The 11,931-nt window shown below is 32.9% G+C and overlaps 1 protein-coding gene across 1 annotated transcript in view; it reads left to right on the top strand.

The window, feature by feature from the left end:
* The window catches only part of LOC114659384 (guanine nucleotide-binding protein G(i) subunit alpha-1), an 82,290-nt gene extending 70,900 nt beyond the window's left edge, over window positions 1-11,390 (top strand). The window contains exons 6-8 of the mRNA XM_028811845.2: window positions 5,631-5,760; window positions 5,894-6,047; window positions 8,349-11,390. Coding sequence (XP_028667678.1) covers window positions 5,631-5,760; window positions 5,894-6,047; window positions 8,349-8,539 — 475 coding nt within the window. The 3' untranslated portion in view covers window positions 8,540-11,390. The remainder of the gene's footprint in view (window positions 1-5,630; window positions 5,761-5,893; window positions 6,048-8,348) is intronic.
* Window positions 11,391-11,931: the final 541 nt, after the last annotated feature.

Raw genomic sequence — 11,931 nt, forward strand, 5'->3', positions numbered from 1 at the left:
TTATGTTTTTATACTATAACTAGGCTCACCCGCCTTTTAAGGCGACAGACTTTTAAGTCGACCACTTCTTAAGGCAATTCAATATGGAGATCAATTTGATATTTTATACAGTGAAAAATAAAATTCATGTACCACAACTCGTTAATTTGGTTATATTGAATCTGAGCCGCATTACTTTAATACTTGTAGTTTCTGTTATTTTTGCAACGAAATTTAAAGTTTTGTTCAATAAAACTTCCTTGAATACTATATTCGGTGTGAAAACTCTCTTAGTGCCTTTTATCAGTTTTCCCTGTTGTGGAGTGTCCACTACATGGACAACTACGTCCTCAGAGCGCTCTGCTCTTGAAAATGTCGTGTCGCAAAAGTCAATGAATGACTGCTAATAAAGTGACCAAGTTAGAAGAAGTAAGGCAGGACAAAATTTCTTTGTATACAAATCTAAAAATAGCCTACCTAATCATCAGGAACGCGCACAAAAGCAAGGGAACACCAGAACTCTGCTCACATTGCGTCGCTTCATACCGCAAGCCGCAAGGGGTAAGTCTGTGATAAGCGGAATACCGCTACGCTTTGCACTCACGGGACGGAAGGACAATCCCGACCGCTTTTATATAGTGTCTTGATAGTAACAATAATATCACCTCACTACTCAAAACGGTAGATGCAGGAAGGACCCAGAATTGAACCTGCAATCTCTTGATTATGAGACAGCAGTTCTTACCTCTGCACTAGCCAATCAGTCGTGTCCGCATCATACCCTAACCATAACCATAACATGAAAATCTGTCTTAGCTATGTGTTCAACATTTCTTGCCTCACATTTTCTGTCATCCTACATTTATCCAGATTGTTGTAGACACGGAACACACATGAAATGCATGTGTTCCAAATAACCATATATTACTTACCCTATAATTTTCCAGGGACCTCATAATTGGATAAACAGACTTGAGCTGGGAGAACTTTTTGTCTGACTTGAGCTGAGTCGGTGGGGGATGGGATAGCAGGCTGCTTGTGCCCAAAGACACTGATGAGGAGGTGTGAAAGATTTTAAGGTGGCACGGGATTACAACTTTTTTCATAGGCTTCAGAGATTCTAGTGTTAAATAAAAATCTGGAGTGGTCTCCCCAAGACTTTCTCATATACTCGGAGATGGATATTTAAACCGCAAGAATATGATTATATTTTTATATTATGTACATTAAAGTAGCGTCAACAACAAATCAAATCAAATTAATAATATATTGAACGATTTTATAAAATGAAAGTTGAATAAATCTGACTCTGCAACTGCATGAATAAAAGGTAATGTACCACTTCCAGTGAACTGAAATAGCCCAAAAGTTGATGGAAATCAACATTTTGTACCTAATATTTGTATGCAAAATTTTGTTGACCTAAGTGAAAGCGTACTGAAGTTATCATGTTTACATATATATATATATATATATATATAATATAAATAAAATTTATTATTATTATTATTATATATATATATATATATATATATATATAATAATAATAATAATAATACATTTTATTTATATAGCGCCTTTCCCATGCTCAAGGCACTTACAGAATATAATAAAGAACGGCAGAATATACAGTATATAGCATTGTACATATATATAACACATACACACACACACACAGACATAATTCCAAAAATGGTACTTTCAGATTCAGGGAGGTCTAAATGTTGAGAATCATCAAAATCTCGAAATGGAATTTTTGGAGGATTCCAATACTTTCCCTATACTTCATATATGAGAAAGTGAAAAACTGAAAAATATTGACACAAGTATTCAGACCCTTTATTCAGTGCTTAGTTGAAGCACATTTGCCATTGATTATAACCTCAAGCCATTGATTATAACCTGAACCGGGTAAGATAACAAGTTTTGAAAACTTGGATTTGGGAATTTTCTGTCATTCTTCTCTTCAGATCCTCTGAAGCTTCATCAGGTTGGATGGAGAACAATGGTGAGCAGTTATTTTAAGGTTTCTTCTGAGATATTCCATTGGGTTCAAGTCTGGGCTTAGGCCTGGGAACTCAAGGACATTCCCAGGGTTGTCCCTAAGCCACTACTGTGTTCTTTTTGGTTTGTGCTTAGGGTCATTGTCCTGTTGGAAGGTGAACCTTCAGCCCAGTCTGAGGTCCAGAGCACCATGGAGCAGATTTTAATTAAGGATACTGTATCTCTGTGCTTTGCTTCTTCTCATATCTGTCAAGTCTCTTAAGTACTTGCCACTGAAAAACAACCCCACATGCTTCATCATTGGAATGGTATTGTGCAGTTGAAGAACGGTGCCTAGTTTCCTCCAGACATAAGCCATACTTTCATAAAACAGAGAACGTTTGTCTGATTAGTTCTTTTCATTTTAAGTGACATTAGAGATTCATTCAGAGACTGAAATATTTTAATTTGCATAAACATTTATATCTTCTTTGATTTCAAATTTGGTAAAAAGTATTTAGTTATGCTAATGTGGGAGCTTTTTTTGTTGTCCTTACAACAAACAATCCTTTTTATGTGCTTGAAAGAGGATTTTCATGTAAAATTCAGTGTAGAAGAATGTGCAGACAATCTCGATGCTCTACTAAACTTTGAATTTTATTTCAAGCAAATACAGTAGTACTACGGTTTTTGTACCATGTTAGCCATAATGGATGTAGTGCAAAGTCAAGCAAAATGACACATTTTATTGGCTAACTAAAAAGATTACAATATGCAAGATGTCTTTCCTGAAGAAGGGGCCTGAGTTGACTTGAAAGCTTGCATATTACAATCTTTTCAGTTAGCCAATGAAAGCAAATACAGTAAAACCTCAATTATCCGTCAGGGGTCAGGACAATGATCGTGATGGATAAGAGAAAAAAAAACATAACAGAACAGCTGCGTTAAAAAGGATATACAGTAGATTAGTTTTGCAAATAGTAATATTTATTTACAAATATACTGTGTGTATATATATATATATATATATATATATATATATATATATATATATATATATATATATATATATATATATATATATATATATATGTATACACAGTATATGTATATAATATATATATATATATATGTATATAATATATATATATATATATGTATATAATATATATATATATATATACATATATATATATATATATATATACACAGTATATGTATATAATATATATATACACAGTATATGTATATAATATATATATACACAGTATATGTATATAATATATACAGTATATATATCCACGATATTAACAAAATCTAATATAGTATTAACAAAATTAATTTATATAATATAGTAATGACCAGCGTAATAAACAAATACAACTCAGAGGTACTAGAGTTTTCTATGTTTTACTTGGAGTCTTCATTCCGTAACAAACGGTGCCCTGTCTTATACTCCATTATCTGGGTTACAGAGCACATCTCCAAAACAATAAAAGAAAGCTTTCCTTGCCAATAATTATCTCCTGCCACTCGCATTCTTTTTTTATACCACAAACACCCCTCCTTATTGTCTCCCGACTCCCTATTCAAAACTTACTTCCGTTGCACCTTCTTTTTTCTCCTACACTTCTCCCGTCACTCATCTCCTAAGAGGCATGTCCACGTCTTACAGAATAGAATCCCTTCACCCAGTCCTACCAACTTACACAGCGTCACCCCCCCCCCCCCCCCCTTTTCTGCGCATTACAAGCTACCCGTACTTCACAATACATTAACAAAACATAATAGAACTTAAAAAGAAAATGACAACGCAGAAGAACATTAACATTAATACAGAATAGCATTACTGTCAGTGGTTTCCATTTTCGACTAACATTTTGCAATTTTGTTGGTATCATGCTTCATATCGTTCGCTGTTGTTCTCCCTACTCCATAAATCGAAGTAGTACTTGAAGCGCTTTTGCCGTTTTGTAAACGTATAATAATTTTCCATTTTCTGTGACAACACCACATGCATATGTTTATCAGCCATAACAATATATAGTAGTTTAATTATAAGAAAAGATAAAAGCTACAAAATGCTATTAAAGCTGAAGTTATGTAACTGACACTGTGATTTCAAAAAACAGTACGTGCTAGCAACATGTATAGCTCACTGCGTATTGTGTTTCAGTAGTAATAGGTTGATGCTGGTGTGTACAGTGGTTTTTGTTTTTTTTGCCCTAACGGTTAATGGAGACTGACACAAGTGACCTGAAAATATAACATAAACAATAAAATATGTATAATATTTACGATGTAAACGGAATAGGAATTTTAAAAAAGTTAATTGGCCCTCTAGACTGATGATCACCAAAGTGACTTTGTCAAAAATAGCTCACCACGTAATTATTGTTATCAAGAAGTTTAAAACATTAGATAACTATTTGTATCTAGTTAGTGCCTAGCCCTAATATTATCACAGTTTGGGCTCATAAATTGATCAAATAGATTGATCAAAAGAAAGAATGCTTGTTTGTGACCAGTCTGTAGAGCAGTCTTGGTCTCTATACGCAACAGAGTGCAGATTTTCACGAGCAAGTCCTACTCGATCTGAAATTAAACAGTTTTATGTTTAATAAACTAGAGCATGCTTGCAATATACATAGCACATGCAAATTCTGTCCCCCTCTGAGAAACCTGTTCATTCTTTTTTGTTTGAATTTATTTCAAACTGCAGATACATCAAACAGAAGTGAGGTAGAAATATATATATATATATATATATATATATATATATATATATATATATATATATATATATATATATATATATATATATATTTTTTAGATAGGGTGGTCTAATATTCCCAAATCCATCTCTATTGAGAGGATGACTTATAGCTGCACATCAGGCATTACTTGGGAAAATGTTTAACTGCTTTGTTCTCTCTTTTGGAGTTGGCATGGATCTGCAATGAGTAATTACAAGAGCACACAGTATTATCACAGAATCGATTTGGATTGAGGATTTTTGACAGAAATAGGATAGTATGAATTTTATTTTTCTGACTTCGAGAAAGTGGAAGTTAAACCACTGTGTCTGGGTGCTTGTTCAAGTAGTACAGGTATTATGGAAAATGTAGCCCATTTCTGTGTTGCTAGCAAGGGGAAAGTCATGTAATCATGCTGGTGCAGTTTTGCCAAGGTTATTGAAATGTATTTGTTATTTTGTGTTTACACATAATGGTAACAGTGTATTAATTTTAACCATCCGTCCATTTTTAATATTAAAAGTAGTTAAAGTCAATTGGTTGTTGCTTGCTGCCTTAAAGTGCACTAAAGTACAATTCCATTATTTTTTTTTCCCAACTTTAAAAATGTAGCTTTGGTTTTGGATAGATTTTTCTTACCTGCTGTGCATGCACATATAAGACTATTTCATGCAAGACATTTAATACAGGAAAGGCAGCATACTTAACAATACAATGTATGAACATGGAAATTTGAATGTAGAACTTTTTTTATTGTAGTAGACAGTATTCCATATATGATTTAAATGCATGAAAAACGTAAATTCCTTAATACTGGACTTGTCCCATTCTGGCAGCATATAAAGTTGAAAAAAACATATTTAGTAAGGTAAACAATTTAGTTCAATAAAATACTGTCTGATTTTCTTTCAGAATGTTTGATGTCGGTGGCCAAAGATCTGAAAGAAAGAAATGGATTCATTGTTTTGAGGGAGTTACAGCAATTATATTCTGTGTTGCACTTAGTGACTATGATTTAGTTCTTGCTGAAGATGAAGAAATGGTGAGTGTAAAAAAAAAAAAAAAAAAAACAGATTTTCAAATAACTATTTGTCTTTGTGTGTTTTTAGTGTTTTTACAACTAGATACTTACTATTATTTTGCAGATTTGCATATAATTAATTTGTCTTTTTCAGAACCGAATGCATGAAAGCATGAAGCTTTTCGATAGCATCTGCAACAATAAATGGTTCACTGACACATCCATTATTCTTTTTCTAAATAAGAAAGATCTTTTTGAGGAAAAGATAAAAAAGAGTCCTCTCACTATTTGCTACCCTGAATATGCAGGTACGCTGTTCATGTTATTTCTTTATATTACCCTTTAATATATTTAGTAATCAATATTTTTAGTACTGTATATCTTTTAGCTTAAATAAGATGGAATTTTATCATTACTTTTAAAACATGCTTAAAGAAGATTAGAATTTACAGTCAATCTTAAATATGTACTTGTAATAAAAAGGAGAAAGCAGACTGGTCAGTTTTATATCATGTTTATTATGTTATGATGATTAACATTTTTGAATAAATGAAGTAGTTAATGTAATTTAACTTGTTGCATAAGAGAATACAGACAATATCTTTCTGACCAATCATCAGAAATTTCTATATACAAGAAATAATTTGATTTATGGAATACAAACTGCCTAAATGAAGTGTACGACAGTCTAGCCCAGTGGTTAAGACTCTGCAGTAAAATGTAAAACTGTTCTTCTCTAAATATCCTTTGATTCATGGTCCTGCAGCTTTTCACAAAATCCTATCTGTATTTGCTGAATAAGTAGCTTTGATATAGATAAATGTATCTTATTGTATATCTCAATGTATATACAGTGATCCCTCGCTATATCGCGCTTCGCCTTTCGCGGCTTCACTCCATCGCGGATTTTATATGTAAGCATATTTAAATATATATCGCGGATTTTTCGCTGCTTCGCGGGTTTCTGCGGACAATAGGTCTTTTAATTTCTGGTACATGCTTCCTCAGTTGGTTTGCCCAGTTGATTTCATACAAGGGACGCTATTGGCAGATGGCTGAGAAGCTACCCAACTTACTTTCTCTCTCTCTCTCTCTCTCTCTCTCTCTCTTGCGCTGACGTAGGGGGGTGTGAGCAGGGGGGCTGTGTGCAGCTGTTTCCTGAAGGACATGCTGCACGGAGCTTCGCATACTTAAAAGCTCAAAAAGCACGTATTGATTTTTTTTTATCTGTCTCTCTCTGTCTCTCTCTATCTCTCTCTCTCTCTCTTCCTGCTCCTGACAGAGGGGGTGTGAGCTGCCGCCTTCAACAGCTTTGTACCGGCGGTGCTTCGCATACTTAAAAGCCAAAAAGCCCTATTGATTTTTTTTTTTTGACTGCTTGCTTTGCACTCCTTTGAAAAGGAAGATATGTTTGCATTCTTTTAATTGTGAGACTGAACTGTCATCTCTGTCTTGTCATGGAGCACAGTTTAAACTTTTGAAAAAGAGACAAATGTTTGTTTGCAGTGTTTGAATAACGTTCCTGTCTCTCTACAACCTCCTGTGTTTCTGCGCAAATCTGTGACCCAAGCATGACATTCTAAAAATAACCATATAAACATATGGTTTCTACTTCGCGGATTTTCCTATTTCGCGGGTGGCTCTGGAACGCAACCCCCGCGATGGAGGAGGGATTACTGTACTCGATTTTGTGTTTGTATTCAGGTTTGCATTTTTAGTAGTTATTTTACTTATAGTTAAGTGTACACAATTCTTTGTGCTTATAAATGAAAGTGTACTCTCTAGGTATAAATGGAATTTTGTTCAGTTTAAATGTATCGGTTAGATGTTATTCCCTTAGAAAAGGTTGCATGCTTTAAGTGGTTTTATTTTTGAAAATAAATTCAAAAGCTTTTTTGTTTCGCAGTATCAAATTTGACCTTCGCTGTTTAGCTAAAAGAGCAGGTACTGCTTGCAGTAAATTAAGAGAAAACCTATTACTTTTGTAATTAAAACAAAATCACTTGCCATCTATGAATTTATTTTCTTTTTATATAACATTTGATCTCAGAGTAATAATACCTTGTCATAATACACAATATATTTAGTTTTTTGCTTATTTGTGTATTTGTTTACTTCATCCAAAATATTGCTTCATAAAAACAAAAGTTCTGGAATTTGCACGGAATTAAGCAATTATATGGTTTATCTAACAATATCTGTTTTCATGTCAGGTTTCTTCATGTTAGTAAATATGTGTCTATGCAGAACTCCAAATAGTAATATACCGCAGTAGATACATTCCCCATTATGGCATGTAACATGTCTACTTGCCATACAACAGTATTAAATCCTAATAACATTCAGACAAAGTAAGCCTCTTATGGTTTGGTAGATAAATGTTCTCTGAATTTGCATCTGCATACAGTTTAGTGAACATTCAATAATCCAGCACATATTTGCCTAAAGTCTGTAACAACAATCATATTAAACCTTACATTTTCAATTGTAGCTCTGTTTTTTTTTTTTTTTTTTAAATCAAATTTCTGTTAGTCTGAATTGTAAAGTTTGTGTGATGCAGTGTCATATAGAAATGTGAATTATTCTTTGTTGTTTTATTCATTTAACAGGATCAAACACTTACGAAGAAGCCGCAGCTTATATTCAGTGCCAGTTTGAGGACTTAAATAAAAGGAAGGATACCAAGGAGATTTATACTCACTTCACGTGTGCCACAGACACCAAGAATGTGCAGTTTGTTTTTGATGCTGTGACAGATGTTATCATAAAGAATAATTTGAAGGACTGTGGTCTATTTTAAATGTTTCTAGACTTTGTTATGTTGTAGATATGTTACTTAAAATTCTAAAGTAAAAAATATTTTTGGGGCAGGATTTGGGGCGAACTCTGAAATTTCATTTACTTTCATGTAACATAATTTCTTTCCCTGTACTCCCAGAAAATGGAGTTCAAAGTTACTGATTTTTACATTCTCTTGGGTTTGTGTTTTTTGTTTTTTCTCTTCAATAAAAGCACCTACAGAACTTTTCCCATTGCTGCCACTTTTGTGATCAATAAGTGTTTAGCCTTCAGTGTGTTGTATTTTTTTATATGGTGCCTGTTAGGGTGATGACTACCACAAAGCGATTTATGTACCTTGTACAAAGTGACTTTCAAAGATCAGAAGTAAAATATAAAGTGAGAACAACAGAATTTCTTACTGATGAGAGTTAAACCTGTAACCACATGTTGAGTTGTTCGTTAACAGCTACATATCCAAACATTTTTCCTCCCATGGATGTTCTGTTTTAGTTTGTAAGGAACAATTATGCAAAACCTCTTTGTTTCTTATGTGTTAAGCAATATTTTTGCCAGCTAAAGTATGTTTCAACTGACCTAGTGTGTGATCTTTCATGATTATTGTTGCTGCCATTTTCTTACAGTATTTCAGGCAAAATGTATGTCTTTAGACTTTTAACAATAAATCTAAAAATGTTTGAATGTTTTTCATTTTTAACTTTGTAGCCAGTTACCAGTTGCAATGGCCTATTTATTTATTATTTGACAAAGTTTCTCATATGCAGGCCCATCAATATCTATGCATAACCTGATTCAAAATTCTCCTTTGTGAAATTTCTCTGTTATCTTTAAGACTTTACATTTAATGTTGCTTTAATGATTGTCTTTTGTCATTTTTAATTGGAATGTGCTGACAAGCTCAAAAGTAATTTAATGCAAGTGATTGAATGTGTACATAGGATGCTCAAAAATGTGAGAAATTATGCACAGCCTTTGTCTTTCAAAGGCTGTACTTTTGCCATAACTTGCTGCCACCTTTCTCTTTTTTTTTTCTTTTTTTTAATGCGCAAGATATGGTTTTATATACCATATATCATTGTTGTTGTTTTTTTGCTTTTGTTTAAGCTTTCATTTTAAAAAGAATGAGCTGCTCCTTGGAAGTCATGTGTGAGGCATTAAATGTTAAGTGATGGTTAGGTGATCTTGGAGACTATGTTCTTTTTCTATTTAGCATGTTTGGAACAGTTTTGTGTATGCAATATTTGAACTCATTACAACATAGCTAGTTTTAAAATGCAAAATGAATGGTTAAGACTCACAAAATGTATTATATGCTAATTTTAGAATTTTTACCAGGACTAATAACTGTCTTAATTGAAAGATCATAATACACTCAGAGCTTGTCTGTCTGCTAAGGGTAGTTATCCTTATTTTGAAATCTGTAGTGACAGTTTTTTGTGTTTTAAATATTGTTATAGCATTTCTGTGTTGCTGATGGTGACAGCTCATTGCATTAGTGTTTGTCTATGTAGCAGAGTCTTGCTGACATAGACTAACACCTCTATTACATCTATGCATTATTCTCTTTGCATTCCAAAGTTCAGATCCAATGAAACACCCACTTCAGCTTTACTATTGTTGTATGTGACAACTTACAACTGGCAACTTTCTGCACCCCACCGCTCATTGTTTCTTTTCTTATTTGCATCATATTCAGTGTCTGATTCTCCTGCGCTGTATGTTTTACTTGCTTTGTGTTAGTCCACACTAAGGAAGGTACTGTATAAGAAAAAAACTGAATAATGATGGATATTTTTTAAAATGTTTTAAGATATATAGGGTTTCAGATTTTGCATTTTTTAAGTTTTGCCTTCAACTATAAGTGGAAACCATTACTTTTACTAATATATACATTTTTGGTAATGTTAAATCAGAAAATCAAATAATGGATCAGTACTGTATTTTGCTAGATCTAACAGCTTTATTTATATGTTTTATTTTAAAATTGTTAACAGAAAAGTCTAGGAGAACATTTTGTTTGTGTCTTTATAATGTGTATAATTGTAATTGTAGCAACCATTGTTATACACTTAAGATGCATCTTTGGGAGACATTTTCAACAGTTCGACCCATTGCGCATTTTGTTTATTCACATTACTTTAAATGTGCAGATTGCCAGGTTTATGGGGAAGGGGGGAGGGCAAAAGTTAACATAGAAAGTAATTTGTTCAGGCTCTTGTGCCTTTTCACATGGTTCAATTTTTGTGTAACACAGTTTGTTTCTTTACCTGTTAAATGGTTTCATCATTTAACTCTAAAAATCATTTTTAATGAAATACTGTTTTTGTGTATTGCCTTATAGGTGATGTCAAAATTTTCTTTTCTTTTAGATGATATAAAAGCACTGTTTCAAGACTTTCAATTCTAAGTCCAAGCATTCCTTACTTGTTAAAAAAAAAAGTGAAAAATGTATTTGATCATTTAAATACATGCACATGCTTACCAGAGTTTGTAACTAGAAGCTTTAAAATTGACATTATTTCAATATGTGTTAAGTTTAAAGTTATATGTTTATTGTTTAAAAAGCGGAAAGTGTAAATGTATAATTACTGACTACTTTTAAGACAAGAAAATGTTTCCGTGTATAACCAGTGATTGTCTTTTATTAAATATTTGTTTAGTTCATTTGGCCATGGTTTTGGAAAACTATGTAATCGTTGCATACCAAATGCAAAAAGTTAAATGTACATTTTACAGGCAAAAACATTTGTATTTTAAGCATGGTGATATGTAATTCATCTAGTTCTACTTAATGAAGAACCTTTTAAAGATTCATTTCCTTCTTTTTTGCTAATAAAATATGCTATTTTGCAGACAGCAGAAATTGTCTTAATTTCAGAACTAATTTATAATTTTATTCAAATTTAGAGTTGTTTTAGAGTTATTTTTTTTCCTGTAATGCAAAGAAACTAAATGGATCCATTTTTAAAAAGTGAAGTTCTGTGGCACTCATAAATAAAGCCAGCAATCTGCACCCCAACTCCCTGGTGTAGAAGAATAGACAGTGTGTAACTGACTGAAGTGTAGTCGGATATTGCATGAGTGGCATCCTCCATTTGTATAGTTTGTGCAAAGACGCCCATGAAGATGTTGCTCAGATTCTACACAGGCCTCGGTTTAAAAGGTAACATGCCCAAATTATATCCCAGGAGGCTGTACTTGTTTTGCTGTGATCATCGTCACAAAAAGTGACACCACATACTATTTTAAACAAAAAAACTTAAAACTGTGATTTTGAACATGGCAGCCATGAAGATAATGGCAATATGCCAAGGTTTTTGGAATTTGTTGTGGTGGAGTGCAGTAACTGTAATAATAACTATTCATGTATTGCATAGTGTGTATACAGTGCAT

This window comes from Erpetoichthys calabaricus, chromosome 1 (assembly GCF_900747795.2).
Source record: "Erpetoichthys calabaricus chromosome 1, fErpCal1.3, whole genome shotgun sequence".
NCBI classification, from domain to species: domain Eukaryota; kingdom Metazoa; phylum Chordata; class Cladistia; order Polypteriformes; family Polypteridae; genus Erpetoichthys; species Erpetoichthys calabaricus.